The sequence below is a fragment of the Mus caroli genome, unplaced genomic scaffold (genome assembly GCF_978045245.1).
Source record: "Mus caroli unplaced genomic scaffold, Mus_caroli_1 scaffold_13, whole genome shotgun sequence".
Lineage (NCBI taxonomy): Eukaryota > Metazoa > Chordata > Mammalia > Rodentia > Muridae > Mus > Mus caroli.
The window spans coordinates 25,491,488-25,513,198 of record NW_028227268.1 but is presented as its reverse complement, the minus strand read 5'-3'; the positions used below and the strand labels follow the sequence as shown (position 1 = coordinate 25,513,198).

The 21,711-nt window shown below is 49.9% G+C and overlaps 1 protein-coding gene across 4 annotated transcripts; it reads right to left on the bottom strand.

Annotated features, from left to right (window-relative positions):
* Nucleotides 1-6,201: 6,201 nt before the first annotated feature.
* On the bottom strand, nucleotides 6,202-18,618 carry Nfe2l1 (NFE2 like bZIP transcription factor 1). Of its 4 annotated transcripts, none has more exons than XM_021178056.2 (5): nucleotides 18,488-18,618; nucleotides 15,881-16,893; nucleotides 10,870-11,085; nucleotides 10,049-10,207; nucleotides 6,202-9,313 (listed from the first exon to the last, which is right to left on the bottom strand). In XM_021178056.2, the coding sequence occupies exons 2-5, from the start codon at nucleotides 16,388-16,390 to the stop codon at nucleotides 7,973-7,975; spliced, it is 2,226 nt and encodes a 741-aa protein (XP_021033715.1). In that variant the 5' UTR covers nucleotides 16,391-16,893; nucleotides 18,488-18,618; the 3' UTR covers nucleotides 6,202-7,972. The 4 variants fall into 4 exon arrangements, with proteins under 4 accessions (XP_021033715.1, XP_021033714.1, XP_085685734.1 ...); XM_021178055.3 differs by lacking the exon at nucleotides 18,488-18,618 and adding an exon at nucleotides 18,092-18,202; XM_085829608.1 differs by lacking the exons at nucleotides 15,881-16,893; nucleotides 18,488-18,618 and adding an exon at nucleotides 12,690-12,757.
* Between the last annotated feature and the right edge of the window lie 3,093 nt (nucleotides 18,619-21,711).

Genomic DNA, 21,711 nt, shown 5'->3' with positions numbered 1-21,711 from the left:
CCCAGCCTGAAGTGGTCTTTATCAAAAAATACTCAAAGCATTTTTCTTCAGGCAGTACAAGCTGGGGAGATGGCTCAGCAGTTAAGAGTGCTGCTCTTCTCAGAGAATAATGGGATTTACTTCCTAGCACCCATGCCCTCTGAACATAATCATCTGTAACTCTGGCTCCAAGGAACCCATGTCCTCTTCTGGTTTCCACAGACACACAAATGGTGGATGGCCTCCATGAATCTGGCCATCATGGACTTTAGCTAATGTGATGGCAGGGTTCTGCTTCTGTGGTACTAGGACTTAAACTAAGGCCTGTGCATTCTAGCCCAGTGTTCTCCCAACTTTCCTTTTTTTTTTTTTGGTTTTTCGAGACAGGGTTTCTCTGTGTAGCCCTGGCTGTCCTGGCACTCACTTTGTAGACCAGGCTGGCCTCGAACTCAGAAATCCGCCTGCCTCTGCCTCCCGAGTGCTGGGATTAAAGGCGTGCGCCACCACGCCCGGCTTCTCCCAACTTTCCATCTGAGTTTTTATTAATGAGTGATTACGCTGTTGCTGTCTTCAGACACTCCAAACGAGGACATCAGGTCCCATTCCAGATGGTTGTGAGCCACGATGTGGTTGCTGGGAATTCAGAACCCCTGGAAGGGCAGTCAGTGCTCTTGGCTGATGAGCTGTCTGTCCAGCACTATCCAACTGAGTTATCAACCTTTTTTTTTTTTTTCGTTCTTACTAGATAGGATCCATGTCACCCAGGTTAACACTGAACTTTGATCATTGTCGCTTGTCTGGTGCTGGGATTACAAGTGTCGGCCAACACACAAGACTAACATCTTGTCCTGTAACTGTCAGCCTGTTAGAATCTTGTTCTTCCCAACTTCAGTTTAATTTAATATTGATAAGTGACTACAATATCCAGTGACTACAGAAACACTTGAAAGGTTGAGTGCGTGTTTGTATATATGTAAGGGTATGCACGTGTCCACCAAGTTTTACTGAGGCGGGGGGTCTCTTGCTGAACTTACTGATGCAGCTTGTTGAGGTAAGCGCCCTGACCACTTGCTTTTTATGTGGATTTTGAAGATCCAAGTCTGGGACTAGAGGACTAGAACCCTGTACCTAGTTCATACACCCAGCAGGGGTTCTTTCATGTTGGACCACACCAACAGCACACCCCAGCAGCTTCTTCTCATTTTGGTGTTAACCTTGGACAATCTGGCATTTGCCTGTGTGTCAAACACATCTTAATAGTCTCTTGTGAATCTGCACTCTAAAGCACTTAGTTCTCATAATGAAAGAGGACATTGGTCCCAGTGGTGATGCACGCCTTTAATCCCAACACTTGGGAGGCAGAGGCAGGCGGATTTCTGAGTTCAATGCCAGCCTGGTCTACAGAGTGAGTTCCAGGACAGCCAGGGCTACACAGAAACCTTGTTTCAGGGAAAAAAAAAAAAAAAAAAAGAAAGAGGACATTGTTGCTACAAAATAATTTGCAGCTAGAATTCTGCAATACATACCTAGTCTGTTAAGTCTGTTACTCCCTATGTATGCCCTAGACCTCAACAGTCCTGCCTCCCAAATGCTGGAATTGGCAGGTTTCACCACATCCTGCTTTCCTTCAAAATTTAAAATACTCAAGTATTTCTCTTTTGGGGGGGGGGGTTCAAGACAGGGTTTCTCTGTGTAGCCCTGGCTGTCCTGGAACTCACTCTGTAGACCCGGCTGGCCTCAAACTCAGAAATCCACCTGCCTCTGCTTCCCGAGTGCTGGGATCAAAGACGTGCGCCACCACTCCCGGCTATAAGTATTTCTTTAGATACTTAATAAAGAAATGTTTCATTGAGTGATTTCTTAGAACACTGGGGTCTCAAGCTTCCGAACCTAGTACTATGACCCTTCAAAATATTATGGTTGTAGTAACCTCCAGCCATAAAATTATTCTATTTCATAAATTTAATTTTGCTACTGTTACGAATCTGTGCTTAGTAATGTAAAATGTTCCCCAATGGCCTTGGGCAACCATGTGAAAGGGTCACCCCGCCCTCCCCCCACCAGAGAGGTTATCACCCACAAGTCAGGAACAACTGACTTACACCAGTCGGTGGATGGTATGGCCTGGTACATAACTAGGCTATACATTTCATCACTGACAAATACATAGGATATGGCTACAAACAACTAACTACTCAGGCTAGCACTCAGCAACACTATCTGGTTGGTATTGTAGACAGTAAGTCTGACAGGAGCTTAAGGTGCCATGATGTAACTAGTCACATCTATACCACTGGAATGCTCTGCAAAGCACTATCTCTTTATCCAGTTGCTTTAAAGTTCTCCATCTCCCTTACTCAGTCACAGTCCTATAAATTTCCTGCTAAATGAGAGAAGCAAAAGAAATAAAGCCATCCTGCAGAGATGAAAAGCACAGCTGCCCTCTCCCCACAGCCATTTGTCGGGCAGTAAATCAAGGCCAAAATACCGAGTTTAGACTGTCTACTGATAATTTTTCTTGTGTATTTCCAAACTTGGAATCAAACATCCAAGCACTGGGAATGAAGGTGTGTGCTGCCACCACCACCACCTAGGCCTTAAGTGAGTCTCTTTCACTTATTTTTGAAACAGTCATGCTTTATAGCCTTGGCCTCCTAAAACTTGCTATGTCTCAAAAAGACACACAAAGGGCAGCGTCTGTGTGGGGACTAGGAATGTTACTGTTGGTAGTGCTTGCCTACAGGATAAAGAGATGGCTCAGTGGTTAAGAGCACTTAAGAGGTCCAGAGTTCAACTCCCAGCACCCACAACCATCAGTAATGGGATCTCATGCCCTTTTCTGGTATATCTGAGGACAGAGACTGTACTCACATAAGATAAATAAAAACCTTTTTTGTTTTGTTTTTTAGAAACAAGGTTTCTCTGTATAGGCCTCAAACTCAGAAATCGCCTGCCTCTGCCTCCCAAGTGCTAGGATTAAAGGTGTGCACCACCACTGCCCAGCGATAAAAATTAAAAAAATAAAATAAAAAATGCTTGCCTGCTATGTACAAAGGCTTGAGCTAAAGCAGTACATAAACCAGGTCAGGAAGACAGAGGATCAAAAATTCAAGGTCATTCTTGGCTACTTGAGGAAGTCTTAGGCTAGCCTAGGCTTCCTGAAATACAACTTGGGAGGAGTAGTGTAGAAATGGATAAACAGGTCAAAGTGCTTGCTTGTTCTTTTAGAAGACCTAAGTTCAATTCTGCACCCACATTGGATATTTTCAAAACTGCCAGTGGCTCCAGAGAAGACCCCCTCCTCTGGCTTCCCTGGGCACCTGCACATACACAAATAAAAATATGGTGGTTTATACCTATATGCCTAGTACTCAGGAGGCTCTGTCAGGATAGTCCTGAGTCTGAAATCAGCCTAGTTTATATAAATACCTATATGGAAAGAAATACATCTTTTTTATTCATTTATTTTGGCTTTTTGAGGCAGGGTTTCTCCGGGTAGCCCTGGCTGTCCTGGAATGTAGAGATATACCTGCCTCTTCCTTCTGAGTGCTGGGACTAAAGGCTGGCACCACTACACCCAACTAGTAAATTTTTATTCAAAACAAAACTTTTTTTGTTTAGGGTGACCTGGTAAGATGGCACAGCAGAGCCGGGCGTGGTGGCGCACGCCTTTAATCCCAGCACTCAGGAGGCAGAGGCAGGCGGATTTCTGAGTTCGAGGCCAGCCTGGTCTACAAAGTGAGTGCCAGGACAGCCAGGGCTACACAGAGAAACCCTGTCTCGAAAAACCAAAAAAAAAAAAAACAAAAAAACAAAAAAAGATGGCACAGCAGTTTAGAATACTGGCTGTTCTTCCAGAGGCCCTGAGTTAAATACCCAGCCACCACATGGTGGCTCATAACCATCTATAAGGAATCTGATTCCCTCTTCTGACATGTAGACAGAATATTCCTATGTCTGACAAAAAAATACATACATAAATAAATCTTGCTGGGCAATGGTGGTACATACCTTTAATCCTAGTACTTACGAGACAGAGGCAGACAGATCTCCGAGTTTGAGGTCAGCATGGTATACAGAGCGAGTTCTAGGATAGGCAGGGCTACATAAACTATCTGGAAAAAAAACCAATTTTTTTTTTTTAACAGCCAGATATACTGGTTCACACTTTCCTTAATCCCAATATGCAGGAGGCAGAGGTAGCCACAGAGTGAGTTACAAGCCAGCCAGAACTACATAGTAAGGTGTCAAAACCAAATAAAAACACATTTTAAGCAAGATCTGTGTTACCATCCTGGAGAAAAATCACATATTAGGCTTTTTTTTTTTTTTTTTTTTTTTGAGACAGGGTTTCTCTGTATAGCCCTGGCTATCCTGGAATTCACTCTGTAGACCAGGCTGGCCTCAAACTCAGAAATCCACCTGCCTCTGCCTCCCAAATGCTGGGATTAAAGGCATGCTCCACCACGCCCGGCGTCTTTTTCTTTTTTTAAATGGATGCAGGCAGACAGGAGCTTTCAAAGGAGCGCTACCAAGTCAAGGACTAGAAGTCCTCATTATCTCACATGGACCCCACAGGATTTCTGCACTCAACAGCAAAGTCAAACCCACAGGCAAGTGTGCAATGTGTGAGGGAGGAAAGTGGTTAAAAGGTGCTGGCTCATCACCGCATATTGACAAAAATGACAGGTCACTATGTAGGGCCTCACTTAACCACAGGGATCAATACCAGGGAGAGCACGCCTACTCTTGATTCTGCTGAGGAGTTTCCACACCTGGTCATTTAACATACACCTGGAATCCTAGAACTTCAGGGACTAAGGGAAGAGGTGGAGGTCATCTTGGGCTACATAGCAAGATCTGTGACTGGAAAGATGTCTCGGGGGGTTAAGAGCACTTGCTGTTAGCTAGGTCATAGTGCCACAAGCTTTTAATCTCAGCAGTTGGGAGGCAGAAACATGAAGACCTAAGTTCAGGCCAAGTCTGGTCTACACAGCAAGTTCCATAAGAGTCAGGGCTTACACAGAGAAACTCTGCCTCGAATAAACAAAAAATTAGTACTGCTGTTGTGGAGGATTTGTGTTCAATCCACGTAGTGACTTATAACCCTTCTAAGGGATTCATTGCCTTTCCTGGCCTTTGTGGGCACCAGCACACAATGTGGTACACAGACATACATGTAGACAAGGTATCCATACAATATAAAAAAAAAAATTAAAATAATTTTGATTGTTTCCTTGCCTTGCTGGGAAAGGTGGTAGAGAGGCAGCCACCAGATCATAACTGTATGTGGATCCCCTAACCAGTTTTCACTATACAACCCTGGATAGTCTCAAACTTGCAACCCAACTACCTCAGCAGCCCGGCTGGGGGATTATAGGTGTGTATCCACTATTCACAGCGGGTAGTTTCTTTTCCTGGAAACTGTAATAAACTACTTCACTGCTGAGACCCATGTGGTGCAGTTTGATAGACAGTCTCTTAAGAGTAAGACAGCCGGGCGTGGTGGCGCACGCCTTTAATCCCAGCACTCGGGAGGCAGAGGCAGGCAGATTTCTGAGTTCGAGGCCAGCCTGGTCTACAAAGTGAGTTCCAGGACAGCCAGGGCTACACAGAGAAACCCTGTCTCGAAAAACCAAAAAAAAAAAAAAAAAAGAGTAAGACAGAAAAATCTTTGGGTGAAGTTTAGGGACTGCTGAACCAAGACAAAGGGCACTTCCCCCCTGTCAGACCCAAGGTCCTGCTGCAGAGGTGTGTTGGTCAAAACTAAGGCCTTATTATTCGTAAGGTGCTACAACCTCTCCCTACTGTCTTAGGTGAGTGGGTAAATGGCAGCAGCCCTCTTAAAGGCCTAATTTCTGCAAGCAGCAGCCCAGAGGCAAAGGCCAGCCCTTCCTACCTAGAAATTGAAGGTGTTAAGTTGAAGCAGGCAGTGTGAGTTCTCAACACACAGGACATCTGTAGCATGGTGCATTTCACGGCTAACAGGTCCCATTTCCAGACCATGACTGCAGTCCAGTGCTCTGTGCCTCTCCAGCACGCAAAGCTGCTGCAAGAGTCACAGCACCGACAGTCACGCTCCCCTGATCCAGACGGCATGGGCTTCACTGCAGAGTTCTCTTGTCAGTGCTACCCGCCTTCCCACCTAACCACACAATGGCCAGTCTCCCAGCTTCCTTGACTCTCATCTGAATTCAGAAGGGAGAGGGGAGAGAAAGTGCGTTTAAGCTGAATCATCCATTTTATTTGATTTTATTTTGTCATGTGCTCACAGCATTTCTTTCTCTCCTCTCCCTGGCAGGTCACAGAGATAAATTAAAAATAAAATCTACAAGGAAAATAATTTATAAAAAGCACTCCCAGGCTCACGCTTTCTATCCCTACTGCTCAGTTAGGAAACCCCTCTGCCCTGCACAGGGAGGAGGATCAGTGCTCCCCACCCACCCACCCCTGCTCGTCTGGGGCAGGCAGTACTCCAGAGCTGACCAAGATTGGGGGTCAGGGGGACGGCAGTGGCAGTTAAGAAAAAAAACAAAAACAGAAACAAAAACAAAAAAAACCAACAACAAAAAAAAGACACTGTGGTCCTAGAACCATCTGGCTATCTTGGCTCTGCCCCTCACTGCCTCCCCCAGGGCTGTCCTCCAGGAGCCCAGGCTGAACAGGCTGTGAAGTAGCTGCCTGAAGCTGAAAGCCTAGGGGAGGGTCATCTCCTGCCCCTTGCATGCACTTCTCATTTTCCTAGAAAGAAACCCAAAAAAGAAATCAAGACCAGACCTCGGGACATAGGAGAAAAATCCCAAGTGTTTACACAGTTAACACGGAGTCTTTATGGCAAAGAGAACATTTAGCAGCTTTGAATATTGGGGCATCTCCTTTTTACTCAACACAAGCATCCTAGGCCCTATAAGTGTTAACAGGGCACACGCCCTAAAAAAATCAAAGCGCAAGAACGTCTAAGAGGACTAGGTTTTGTTGCTGGGGTTTACAGGTTTTTGTTTTCCCCCAGTGAGGAGCCCAGGTGTTAGTAGGCAGAGGGGCCTGAGGGAAGAGTCACTTCCCAGTGTTGTGCTGAATGGTGCCTGGATGTCACTGGGACCACTCCTCCACACCGTGCCTTCCCTGTTTAGACCCTGCAGAGGAAGCTGTAGGCCAAGTTCCAGATACTGCCAGAATAGCACCCCACTCCAGAGCTGGAGGCAGCTAGTGAGGGTGGGTACCAAAAAGAGGAGGAGAGTGGAAGAGGACAGCATTTCCATGCAGGCTCTCTGAGGACAGTAGGAGCCTCCTCGGCTCTGAGATGGCCAGGGAGGGAGATGGCTGTGGCAGGGCAGTGAGTGACATGCTTGATGCTGGGCTGCTGCGACACAGGCCTCGTTCTCATTTCCTATACTCTCTGCCCTCCTCGGCCCCTACAGCTTCCCATTCAGTAACTAAGATATTACAGGTGCCATCCAAGAGCTTCTTCCCTTCAGGGACGCAAGAGTTGAAGAAACAGTTACAAAGGCCTTCTGGGGCCCCACCATGTCTGTGTTCCATACCAGTAACTCTCCCTAGACCACCGGAGTCACCTACACTCACTGCCTAGAAAGCTGGCCAAAGCCCTTAACAGTCGCTCTGGTTTTTCTGACTGCTTTGATTTTCGGGGGATTCCTTCCCTTTCTCCTTCCAGCAATGAGATCTCCCACACTTTCTCTCCTTCACTCCACACAGCTCCTCTACTTCCAGCATGCCGACACTACCCTCCCCTCAAGAGAAAGGGAATAGGCTGGGGACCCCAATCACCCAAACAGTCTGGTCCTCCCTGCCCACCCCAAGGGGGCAGCTGAGCCAGACAGCGCCTGCGCCCGCCTCTTCGGTGCACTGACCCGCAGTCATCCCATCTGAGAAGATATATTGGATAAGAAGGCATTTAAGTCCCCAATGTTAGGTCCAGGCCCAGCCCTTCTCCAGTTTCGGTCTTACTGAGCGTCCACCCCCTGCCTCCCCAGGCTCACTTCCTCCGGTCCTTTGGCTTTCTCTCCTGTCGCCGAGCCTGCTGGTCAGCCATCGTGCGAGGAATGAGGAGGACGCTGCCATCCCCAGCATACTGAAGGGCATACTGACTGGGTGAGTAGGGCCTCCCGTGCTCATCCCGCAGCCGCCCAAACACCTCCTGGTATAAGCTTTGGACCTTCTGCTTCATCTGTCGCAGAGACCGCAGGAACTCTACCTTTTCTCGAAGCAGTCGGGCCTTATCTCGCTGCAAGTCCTCCACATCACGTTCTAGGTTTAGGATGGTGTCCAACTTGCGCTTTCGGCAGTTCTGTGCAGCCATCTTGTTTTTGCCCCGGCGCCGGATATCCCGGATGAGGCTGAGCTGGGCCTCGCTCAGCTGGTATTTGGACAGCAGCTCATTGAATTCTTCTACAGGCAGGTTGATGATCTTGTCATTGGTGAATGGGATCTTCATGGCTCGGGCTCTGTGCTCATCTCGGCTCATCTGCTTGTCCAGGAAGTCAGCCTGCTTTTCCTTGCTACCTTTCTTGAGGGTGCTGGGCGGTGGTAGATCAGCAGAGTCAAGGGCACTGGGTGCCATATTGTATGTATGATTGTGGCCCACATGCTCTAAGTAGGGAAGGCAAGAGAGCTGAGAAGGATCCTGATAGCTCATGCGGCAGAACTTGGAGTATTCCGGCTGGTAGCCCACTGCACCCTCAGCCTCTTCTAGATCTAGGGTCTCAGAGTCAGAGCTGTAACCAACAGCTCCCTCCTCAGAGAAGGAAGAAGAGGCAGAGGAGGAAGCAGAAGAGGAAGAGGAGGAGGAAGAGGAAGAAGAGCTCCCTTCAGAGCTGCTCAGAGAGGAAGGGCTATGGCTGGAGTCCAAGGAGAGGCCTGAGTCAGAGTCAAACTCCTCTTCGAGCTGGGAAGCCTGCACCGGGTTGAAGCCCTCCTCAATGGCCAGGTCCATCAGGCTGATCTCATCCAGCATAGCTTCATCTAACAGGCCCCCAAGGGGGTCAGGCAGCTCAGGGCCTGATGTGTCATTGGCCGTGCCATTGAGCTGGGATGGAAAGAAAAGCCCTGCTAGGTTGGTAGAGCCAAAGGTGGAGTTGAGACTGGTGGAGTTGCTGGGGACGAGTGGAAGCAGTGCGGAGCTGCTAGCCACAGGCAGGCTCTCCACCTCGGGGCTGAAGAGGGAGAAGTCCTGGCTGCAGCCCCCCAGGGAGGCCTGATGCAGGCTAACATTCTGATTGATGGGAGTGTTGGGCGCAAGGCTGTAGTTGGTGCTGAGAGGGTCTCCAGGAGGGGCATTGTACAGAATCTCACTTGCTGATGTATTTACTTCCATAGCCTAGAAGAGAGAATTGTACCAGCATTCAAAAGGAGCAGACTAACCCAAGTCGGCCCCCAGGAAGAAAGCTCCCTGGGCATAGGGCAAACCTCAACAGTAAAGCCCCCAGCTTAGACCAACAGGCCCGCCACAGGGGGTTCCTAACTATGGGTTTCACCACAAAGGAGAACTGACCAGCTCCTGGGTGTGTGACTAGATCCCCTTATCTTGAAGTGGAATGGAGTACACAAACTGAAATATCCAAGCAGAGTTCCGAAAACCTGCTACAAAGCTTGCTGTATGATCGATCATAAGCACATCATCAAACATTTCCGACCTTCCACCGCCCACATTTTAACAACTGAGGGCTAAAGGTAGCTCAATGGTAGAGCACGGGCCTAGCAAGTACCCTGGGCTCCATCCCCAGCAGTGCAAATAACTAATCCTACAGCAAAGGGTTACTAGATGGCAGCAGGCCAAAGGAAGATGCCCATGGCTCTGAAGCACTATGTCAGAGTGTTAGCAGCTGATTATCTGCTACAGGAAAAGAAGGTGCAACTCCATGTCAGCCCATGCTTTGCAAGACTCCATTCCGAGTCAGGACTCAATCCCACCCTGGAGTCATCCCTCAGGTGTCGCTACTTTGCTACTGACCAGCCAGAGCAAACTGGTGCCCTCTCCCGGAGGGAGGGCGAGTAACTACAAGCTGGGGCACCCTACGCAGAGTCCTGCAGATGCACTTTCTGACAATCCTACCTGCATTTCCATGATGGACATGAGATCTTGCCACTGCTGTTCCAAATCAAATGGCGATTCTGTCCCCGTCAGAAGAGGAGATAGAAGGCTGTTCTGAAGGGCGGGGGACTCACTCTCACTAGGCACTGCTTCTGGGATGCTGGAAACGTCAGCTGGGAACTAAGGCACAGCACAGAGTTGAATGTGAGGGTACTAACTACCTTGTGCTTTCTCCTAGTGACTACCATCTGGCTCCACATAGCTTTCTCTAATTAGCAACCAGGCTACGGCCAGAACCAAGAACTGGTCCTGCAGCTAGGGGCTGTGTGTTGTGCTCTCAGGTCCTCCTCACCTCAGTATTCTCTCTAAAGGGCAGGTGACCTCCGGCTGCCTAAGACACTTTTCCAATGACAAGGCTGTCATTGGAAACTGTCACCAGGCATCTGTGGCAATAGCAACTGTAAGTCTGACTGGCCTAGGCCCTGGCTATCTATAACTACTGTTGACTGGCCTGGGCCTTAGCTATCTATAACAAACACCCCTTTTCCAGAACCACTGTAGGTTTGCAGTGTCCCAGCCATTCTGAATGTCAGAGTACCCTATTCCCAGGACAATCGAAGGGATGGAGAAGTATTCTAAGATGCTAGACACTTTGCCTGTCTGCAGTATCTACTGTCAAGACCTAGTGCTTCTGAGTCCATTGTCCACTGTGCCTTTATAGACCCTAAGCCAAAACACAATGAGGTCCACTGCAAAGACACAACTCTGATCCAGAGCAAGTGTTCCGGAAGTGCTCCAGCCTGGGGAGTCTGGGGAGCAGGGAGACAGTACAGCAGCAGTACCTGTGCAGGGAAGCTCTCCCCAGTCTCTCCATCTACTAGCAGGTCTCGGGCCAGAGCTTCCGCACCCTCGCCTGACCAGGTGTCCTCTCGTTCTCGTCCATCTTGCAGTTCCTTATCCACATCCTGCTCCTTCTGGCGATGACTGTAGTCAAAAACCTCACGCCCAGCCCCCAGATCAATATCCTGTCGCCAAAGGATGTCAATCAGATCTATATCCTGAAAGACAGACCGGCATGACTTTAGCTTTCAAGTAGTCCCCCATCCCAGGGAGAAAACTCCCGGTCCTACCCCCTCACAGGTCCCACCTACTGATGCTCCAATGAGTCCTGGGTGGGGTCACACCCAGGCCTGGGCCTTTTAGCCCTCCTTTCCTGCTTCCTCTGCACCAGCAAGGCATCATTCATTCCCAGGCAACCTTCCACCAAAATAAGAGGCATTGCTAAAAACTACTAACGTGTCCAGCATCACACAAGCTTCCAGGTTTAGAATGTGGGCCAGAGTCACACCCAAGCTAAAGGTCAGCGCTGTATCACCTCTAAAAAGATGGAGAAGGAAGCAAGAGACCCCTCTCCTTTTAGGATTTGGAGACTCTGAAAACACAGACTGTCTGACCATGGCAAGCAAGGGCAAACTGCCCTGTGGAATTGCTTAGCAGTGACCAGGCTTGCATCAGCCTGTGGTGCCACTGCATTTGCATAAAGGGGTGGGGTAGCCTAGAGATGAAAATCCCTGCATTTCCAACCACCTGATGCAACCAATGACAACGACAGGCTGTCTTCAGCCCTTCTACAGTCATCCCCCCTTCATTGGCTCTCAGCTGGAGTAGCTTGAACTCCACAACTATTAAAGGCCCAGCCTCACCTCATGATCCCTGACAGAATTCAACGGATCCCAGCAAGCTGCCTCAACCCCAAGGGAACCTCAGACAGTTAGATGCTCCCCAGTACATAAGTACCCCACCCTTGCTTAGGCCAATCTCAGCGCTAGCTACCTCACCCCTCCCACAGCACACCCCAGCACTCACCAGCTCCCCATCAGTGAACCCACTCAAGGACATAACTCTCATCACAGCTGAGCTGACTGCAACCTTGGACATTAAAATGCCTCCTTCCACTTTGTTCTGTGGCTCCTAGACAGTTCCTGCACCAACTGCCACCCCCACTGACATCAGCACAGAACCCCAATAGAGCCATTTCAACTTCCTATATATACCCCTCCCTTTAGGAGTCTTCTCAGCAAACCTGAAGGGACCCTTAAGTGTTGCCTTCCTTCCAAAAATTTAAAAGCACATACTTTCCACTGAAAAGTATCTTTAAACCAACCCCACCACTCTACCCCAAAGCAGGGACTACCACCTATCCCATCCTAAGACACCTCCCCACCCAAGACCTCCCACATGTTCCTCTCCCTTGAGTCTCCCACCATACACCAACCTGAACAGAAGCCCTGGACCCAGGAGCAGAGGGGGGCTGGGCCACCCGGTGACCAGCCAGCCAAGAGTTAAGGGGCCTGTCTTTGGCATGGCCCCCACCACTGTGAGAGCTGCGGTCCAGGCGGGTCATGGTCTGCGAGAGGAGCCCCAGAGCAGCCGGTGCCGGTAAGCCGGACAGGGGGCTGCGAGGAGCTCGTGGCTTGCAGGAAGCACACCAGGCTGGAAGGGTGGCCCCTTGGTAGCTCCGAGGGGCCCGAGGAAGGTGCCCCGCCCGTGCTGCTGCCTGGGCGGCCCAGCCCAGCCCCCTTCCTCCATCCTGGAGCAGCCCCCTCCCACCTCACAACCCCAGTTCCACTCAGGCGCCCAGCAGCCCCCACCCTGAGCTCACCGCAGAAGCTGCAGTGAGTCGGGACTCCCACCCCATGCTCCGCGCTCACGCTGCAGAGGAAAGCAACTCCCTCCTGAGCCTATCCTCCCGCTCCTCCCTCTCCCCCTCCCCACGCCCCCCAAACTTGTTACCTAGGCTGCCGCAAGGAGCCAATCCCCTCCCCCTCCCACCCCGCAGGTCACTGCTGAGGCTGCAGAGAACCAATCCCCTCCCCCAGGTCAGCAGCTGGGGCTGCGGAAAGAGCCAATCCCCTCCCACTGTCGTTACCTAGGCTGCGCCGCGAGCCAATCTCCTCCCCCAAGTCTCCGCTGGAGATGCGGAAGGAGCCAATCCCCTCCCACCGCCTGTTACCTAGCTGCAGAAGGGAGCCAATCTCTGCACCAGGGCAGCTGGAGAAGCTGCCGCAAGGAACCGGCCCATCCCTGGGCCGCCTCCGTCTCCTTGAGGAGATGCACCCAGGGGCGGGCAGCCCCACCCAGCCCAGTCAGTCAGCTGGGGTGGTGCAGTGAGAGTCCTGGGGGAAGGGGTGCCACTTTCCTCCCTCCTGTCGCATCTTGCTCTGCCAGCCCGCTCCTGTGACTGGGCTTCCTGCAGAAGCTTCCCTGAGAAACTCAATGCTTTGCTGGGAAGTGGAAGGAGTTTTCCCATTCCTTAAGAAGACGATGGCTAGTCCTCAAGGCTAGGGATCACAAGCCAGGCTGGGCAGGAACCCAGGGCAACCCAAGCCAAAAAAAAAAAAAAAAAAAAAAAAGGCCCAGGAGCTTTGTCACCCTACAACAAGCCAGACTGGAGGAAAGGGAAAAGCCATTATTACATACGCACGGCATGTTAGTGCAGGCCAGGCCTATCCCCTACAAAAAAGAAAAAAAAAACAAAACAGAACGTGGAGAGACGATCCTGAAGCCAGCACTAGGGAGACAGGTGCTGAGCACCATCCTGGCCGCAGATATGCCAGTTACCCACTTCCATTTTAGCTTTCTTAAGAACTTGGGGGAGGGGCTGGGGGGTCAGGAGGAAAGAAGGAGAGCATTTGGTGCCCAACCAGGGCTAGCACCTCTCCTAGAAGGCCGGCCGGGAGGTGAAAGTGGGGGAAACCCGACAGAATTGGAATTTAAAATCCCACTTCTGCCTTCCTGGATTGCTTTCTCAGGGGAAATAGAAATCTCTCCTCACTACTACTACCCCAGAGCCTAAGGTCAGGCCAGAGAGATAGTGTGTTCTCTCTTGGTTACAGCCTGCTTCTAACCCAGGAAGAGAGAGCTGTAAACAGGCCACCCCTTGCTCTGGGCAGGGTGCCAACCTGGAGGGGAATCCTATCCCTGACAAGGGCCTAAGCTATGGCTACCCATCGAACAGGCCTGGCAGCAGGGAGCACTACCACCCCAGGGATAATACCGGCTCCAGCAGTGCCTGTCACATGCTCTGGACCTGGGTATTTTTATCCCTGAGTTGCTGAGGAAATGTTGTTCTAGGCACATCATAATCCTCCCTTCCCTCCTCCCCAGCCTAGGTCCCTCAGGCATGACCCACCCAGCTTCCCAGAGAGAGTGGAGTGGTAAAGGCCTGGGTCAGAGAAAACACACCTTCTTTAGGGCCATGAGAAGGAAGGCAGATACCAAGTTCCATTCTATTCTGCTCCAACACACCCAGTTACATCCAAAAATTTCTATATTCCCCAAAAAGCTCCCTGAAGACAGACAGTATCAGTGCTGACTCTGTAGGGTTCTCAGGAGAAGACCTACCCATGCCACTTGGGGGCAGGAACAGGATTCTTCAGATCTCGGGACTTCAGAAGTCCATTTAAATGACAGAGTAAGGAGAAGCAGAAAAAAAAGGTGAGATGCCAAGCAATACTACAAGAATCTAATACAAAGCCAGTGCTTGTAATCCCAGCATTTGGGGGGAGGCAAAGGTAGTAGGGCAAGAGAAGTTCTGCAAGTTCAAGGCTACCCTTACCTACACAGAGCAAGATCCAGGCCAGCCAGACCATCTCAAAAATATTACAATTTTAAAGAGAGAGAGATATAAGACCAAAATCTCTGATAGGCAAAAAATGCTCCGGACCTCCATGGTCAGACAATCGCAGCCTCTCGCACACAGACCCAGGAGAGCTAGCTGATCTGAGGGAGTGGCTTTCCTAATCACAATGACCCACAATTCAGGGTGAGATAAACTGTTTAAGACAACACTGCTGGTCTTGCCTATCAGGTGTACCAGTAGCATCCTTCCCCACAGCTGTGACAAAGATAACCCCTAGATGAGGACCATGGATCTAATATAAGCCATCCTCTCTACCAGTCACCAATGATCAAGACAACTGAGATAATGAGTAGACCTAATAATGCAGGAGGGGAGAGAAAAGTGCTCTGAGCTGGTGGGCAGAGAGAACCAAGCTCTGCAGCAGCTCTATCCTCCACACTAACGAGGACAGTGCGCTCGTAGCAGATCAGACCTGTCTCACTACTTAGGTAGTCAGACAGGGCAGCAGTAGCTATTTGCATCACTAAAGAAAAGGAACTGCATCCTTCTCTGTACCCACAAGTTTGCCAGCCCTGTGCCAGGAGCTAAAGATCACCTCTTAAGCTCAGATCAAGCTGAGCTGAGCACAGTACAGTTCTCTTCTAGCTTCCAGCCTTTCCTGCTCTACTCCCTGCAGCAGGCCTTTAGCAAAGAATGGGAGCTTTGGCCTCTGCTGGCCAAGAATAACTACCAAAGTCTACCCCTTGGCTCAGGCCCAGGAGTTAAAGGGAGTTTACAACAACAAGCCTGACCTGTAGAACTTTAGGATACAGTAGTCGTGTTTTAGGGTGGGGGCGGGGGCGGGGCTAACGAGTCGAGAGAGGCCACACGGTATGTGTCTTAGCAACAACGTACACTCAAAGCCTCTCATAACATAGTCCTGTCCCCAGCTAAGGCCTCTAGCAGTCATACCAAAATCTAAGCAGTAAAAACCCTGGTATGTTCTAGGAACCACCCCGCCCTGACAGTACCCTCAGAGATGGGTCAATGGTTCAAAACAAAAATTTTCCCAGCTCCCAACCCTGAAGTCAGACAATTAGGCCATTCCTACCCAAATAGGTCCACGGGTCCAAACCCAACCCCAGAGGACTCAGTGCAGAGCCAACAACCCTTCAGAACCAGCCCATTCCTCCCCCTCGCCCAGGCCCACCCACCGCCACAGGGCCACTAACCTCTTTGGTTAAGTCTCCACTGACAGGAGGGGCTACAGCCCCCAGATCCTCCAAATCTTCACTGAATCCCTGCTCCGTTTCACTTTCTCTCACCCCGTTGTCTGGGCCTGTCACATCTTGGAGGCCACTGGAACTCTCGAGGGCGAGGCCTGAGTTGGGCTGGCTGCCAGAGACAGACCCCTCCGGGTCTCGGTGGACCAGCCAAGCATTGACCTCAGTGGTAGGCACCTGGAACCTATCCAGGGCCCTCACCTGACTAAGGAGCCGCCGGGCAGTGAAGTAATTGTCCAGGTCTATGCTCTTGGGGTGGATCCCATAGCCATCCAAGGTATTCCTCAGGTTGTGGAACTGGGTCTGGGTATAGGCAGAGCTGGGCCCCAGGATGATCTCCCGGAGAGGGGGGAGCTGTGAGGTCAGGTAAGTATCCACGTCCACCCGAACCCCAATCAGACTCAGCAGGATGGTGAACTGGAGAAGTCCTTCCGTTAAATATTTCTTCAGAGAAAGCATTGCTGAAGGACCAGAATATTTATGCTTTTTTGTTTTTAAATCTTCCACAAGACAAATCAAGGCCACTGCTCTGCCACTTCAGCCAGCAGGCTACCCTCCTCAGTGCCAGACCCTGGACCCCACCCTGGCACAACACAGGGCTGAGCTCCCTGAAGGCCCCGGACGACAGCACACCCCGGGGAGCGAAAGCCACATTCACTTTCCCCTTTCTGACACCTCACCTCGCAAAGTCAAGCCGTTCGTTCGGGCGCTCAGGGCCCTCAACTTACTTCACCACAGCCCATACACAGTCACTTTCAGAGTCACATTAGTTCTCCTCTATGGCGATCCACTGCAGGCTGCTCACACACCAACAGCTGATGGAGTCTTTCTTTCCTCCTTTTTTTTTTTTTTCTCCCTTCTCCTTCCTAAGGTTTATTTTCTTTGGCTGGAGCTACAGGTCTTTGTCTTGGGTCAGAGTGTCCCGCCTCCTCTGCACTTACCAGGGGGGTTTCCAGAGAACCCTGAAATGGGAATCACAGAACAACAAGATAAGATTCCACACTCTTCACTTCATGGTCAGGGTAAGAAGCTCGGGGAGAGAGTAGGAAACACATGTAAAGGTTACTTTTACACGGAAAAACCAAGCCAAACCTGCTGTGCCAACTATGAAAGGAAAAGGAAGGAAAGAAGCCCCCTAGGTTACTAAATATTAAATCTGCCACACTTCCTAAAAGGGCTTATTTGAAGCAGACTGTGCAAGGCATTCAAAACTTTCTTACACTTTGTCTAATTTACCAACACTCTTAATAGAACACATTACCCAGTTTCTAATTTTAGCACAAGAAGTCCATTTCCTATCCTTAAAAAAATTTGGTTTCCCATGTCATTGTCCTTTCCAACTCTAAAGAGACAGAGATTATTACTGAGAGACTGTGAAAAAATACACGAAAATGTTCAGGCCTCCATTTCATATGCCTTTTTGTTATTCCAACTTTTGAAATCTCATTTCCCTTTCCTATCATTCTTTCGTTCGTTAATTTTTTTTTTTTTTTTTTTAAATAAAAGACCAGCCTAATAGCACAGGCCACTCAGAACATTGAAACGTTAAGATCAGGAGTTTAGGACCAGCCTGGTTTCAATAAGTAAAAGTAAAAGAATGTCCGGGACAAGGATACAGATCACGGGTGCCTGGTTAGAGGCCCTAGGTCCAATCCCCAGTATGGCAAAATAAAAGAACGGGGTAGGGTACAGGAGGGCAGTGGAAGATTGTGGAGCCGTGCTCCAGCTGGAATTTGAATTCACAGGTTTTAGCTTTATTCACATGACCTTCTGAGCCAAAGCAGAAGGATATGGCCAAGTTCTCGACCTCACTTGCCAAGTGGGGAGAAGGTAAATTTGCCTTCCCATTTCTGATTTCTACTTTTGAGCTTCCATTAAATTCCTAAACTCCTCTGCTGTGGCCCACTATCAACTTCGCTCTAAAGGTGAAGTGGGAGCGACACGTAGAAGACACACACACACACACGAATAGCCTCGTTCGGTTGAGTAAACATCCCTGCTTTTGAAACCCGCCCGTCCTCGCGCAATTTACTACTAAAACTTCCCAAGAGCCACTTAAAGTTTGAGAGAGCAGACAAAGTTCTTCAAAGCCCACAAGGCGAGAGAGAGAGAGAGAGAGAGAGCGAGCTTCGGCCCCAGTCCGGTCCCACCCTGCCGTACCCGAGTCTGGATGAGACCAAGCTGCCATGCCCACTCTCGCGGCTCCAAGCTTTCTGGGACACGGAGCGACAAGTGCTACTTTGCTGGCCTTGACCCACCCTTAAAAGCGAGCCTCACCCCGCCCTCCGTTCCCGAGGCCCCACCCCGCTCGCGAGCCCAGCCTCACCACGCCCTCCCATGCCCTCGGCCCGTCTCAGTCCAGCCCACCCAGGAACACGCTTTCTGGCCGGCCCCGCGTTTCTTTCCGGCCGTGTCCAGGGCCCGATCAAGACCCCTCTCGGCCTCCCGGGTCCCGCCTCCTGCTCCTCAACCACATCTCGCCGCCCCTTATCCCACAAGCTTTCGGCCCTGTTGCACCGCGGCTATCTCGTCGGGGAAGGGAATTAGAGCAGGTACCCGCTGCTGAGGTCACAGTCTGCCGCTGCCGCCACAGCAGGCCCTCAGCCCAAGTCCCGGCCTCGCCACCGCCGCCGTCGCCGCCACCTCCGGCCGGCCTGGAGCGCCCAGCCTCGGCTTCCCTCCCCGCCCCCTCCTTCCACTGCACTCGGAAACCCGCCCGCCACGGACACCCCAGAAACAGTTGGTCCAATCAGATAGCCGGGACTAGTGCCGTCACCGGATGTCACTTTGATTGACAGCAAAGAAAACCCAATAGCCGAGTTTGTATCTGCCCACCCGGCACAGTTTTCCCGAGACTGACGTGGAGAAAAGTCCAATGAGTATGCAGGCCCGCCCCTCGGTATGGACCCACCAATGAGTGAGGCGAAGGCCCTAGTGTCCGGCATTCTGAACCTCTCCGCTGCGGGTCGGAGGTGGGCGGTGTTGTAAGTTAGGTGATTCTAGCTCATTGTGTGCCTAGGAATGCGGTCCTTTAAGGCAGATAATGGAGCATTGACGCCGGAGCCCGAGATTCCGTCCTTGAGAGTCCCCACGGTGACTTCTAAAAGTCCAGTGAGATCCGAGGGGGGCCGAGGCGGAGTGCGGAGCATGTGGCTCTGATGGTCGCGACGTTCGTGTCGCCATCTTGAGTCCTGGCAACGGAAACCGGTACCTCCTGTCTGCTGGTGTAACCTGTTCGACGGGCAGAAAGGGTGGCATCTTGTAGCCCAGGCAACAGTCAGATCGTGGAAACTGCGGGGCAGACAAGGGCCGTAGTGAAATGTTGGTAGTATGATAGATAGGACATAGTAACTCGTTTTTGCCATCAAAGAAACACCGGGAAGAGCCCCTCCCCTTCCTCTAACCTCGCACACAGCTTAGTTTTTGCTTTTCAGGAACGTTCCATCGTTGCCAGAGTTCCCCATACAACTACAGTACCAAAACATTTTTTGTGACTCAAATATAAGTGTGCTCTCAACATCATTTATTAGATTCCAAATTACAAAGCCTTTGTGAGATTCTTGTTCAGTGACCCTGTGGTAGGGGCCTGGTAACGTTCCCTATGAGTAATTCTGATATAGCTAGTACGAAGACCACATGTAGGAAATCATTGTATTGGAGTTTGTACTGTGTAGCTGTGGGACAGAGGTGAGATGCCAACTGAGTTCTTGTCTCCTTTTAAGAGGCCATAATCTAGTTGACAGTTCATTATTCATTGTCCTTGTGCAATTAAGGACAAGGCCAACTGATAATGCAGCAGATAAGTTCACTTCACGCTGTGCTTAGAGAGTTAGCACCAATATGGAGAGGTTCGCAGAATGTAAAGTATGTTTCACACCAAGAATTCAACTGATTCTTACAAAAATTATTAAGCCACTACATACCTTTTTAAATGAAAACAAATTATTTTGAGCTAGTTAACACTTTCAAAGACTGTTTTTACTTCATCGTTTTTTAGTGTGTCCCAATAAATTACTAGAATACAAAATTTATGAAGACGAGACATTTGTGTATTAATTGTTGGGTCTTCAAAACAACAGGCATAGTATCCCATGCTTTTAATCCTGGCACTCTTGGAATCTTTGTGAACTCAAGGGCATTCTCGTCTAAGAAGAGTTCAAGAACAGCCAGGGCTACATAGAGCAGTCCAGAGTTGGGTTTCAGACTCGGAAACAAAACAGCTGAGGGGTTATTTTACTTAACAAAGAAGATCTGGCCTCCAGGTTCTCCCAGCATTCCTCAGTCCTTACCTGGCATACTCACCCTCTACACAGACTCCCCACAGGCCCTTCCCTGTACCAGACATTTTGTTCTCTTGGCCCCTCCCTTCTCTTTTCTCTCCCTCTCTCTGCACTTGTTTCTCTTTCTCTTCTCCCCTCCCCTCTGTCTCCCTCCCCCTGACCTTGTGGCTTGGGACCAGTGAACTCACCTGCCTGAAAGCAGTTTCCCAATAAACCTGCTTACATATGCTCTGATCTGGCTTGAGTTGGCTCATTTCACTGCTGGAGAAATAATTAATCATCCAGAGCAGGCAGCACTACATAGAAAGTTCTGGAACAGCCAGGGCCACATGCATGCCCTTGCTCATAAACAAAAAGTGCATGAAAGCATGGAACCTAGATGTTAACTACAAAAAAAAAAGTGACAAGAGTACCTACCCAGCGTGCAAGGGGCACTGGGTTTAATCTGCTGCAATAAACAAAAGGTTCTAGCAATAGAAAAGCAGGTAGACCCCCATAATTCAAAGCTCCTGCAAAAATAGAAGCATTTTCAGAGTACAGTAGGTTGTTTTGTTTTCTCAGTTTCTCCCTCTATAGCCTCAGGCTCCCCTGGAATTTAGGGCAAGCCTCCTGCTTCTGCCTCCCCAGTTCTGTCTGTGTTACAGGTGTGCTTCACCACCCTCAGCTACAGTGCATTCGCAGCGCAGTCAAGGCCCGGATGGGCTTAGAGGCATACACAAAAGTAGAAGCAGACAAATAGAAAAGGGCCGGGCGTGGTGGCGCACGCCTTTAATCCCAGCACTCGGGAGGCAGAGGCAGGGGGATTTCTGAGTTCGAGGCCAGCCTGGGCTACAGAGTGAGTTCCAGGACAGCCACGACTACACAGAGAAACCCTGTCTCGAAAAGCCAAAAAAAAAAAAAAAAAAAAAAAAAAAAATCAAGTCACTCAGTTCCCCTTCTTAAAAGGGAGGGCCAATTATGACAAGCTCTTAAAATTACCATAGTGGTTTGGGGTTTTTTGGTTTGGTTTGGTTTGGTTTCAAGACAGGGTTTCTCTGTGTAGCCCTGGCTGTCCTGGTACTCTGTAGACCAGACCAGGCTGGCTTCCCCCTCCATTTTATATCTAACCTGTTTAGTCTCTTATTAGCAGTTGTTAAGTGTCCTGTTCCAGACCCCTAAAATGTGCTCCAATCATAACTAATCAAATGGGGACAGTTCTCAGTTGAAAGTCATTGCTCTTCACCGTCACTTGCAGTGTTGGAATGAGGTGCTTCTCCTATACCCACACTATACCCATATAGGTTTAGGCATTTGACTACTTGGTCCCTAGTAGAAGTCTATTTGGAGAAGCCTAGAAGGCGTGGCCTTTCTGGAGGAAGTACATCACTGGGGCGGGGCTTTGAGGTTTCAGAAGACTTTCCATTTCAAACTCAAGTGGGCTGTTTGCTGTTTGCTGTTAGAGATGTGAGCCCTCAGCTCTTCAGTTTCTCAGATCTAGTTGCCTTGTGTGCCTGGTAGCAC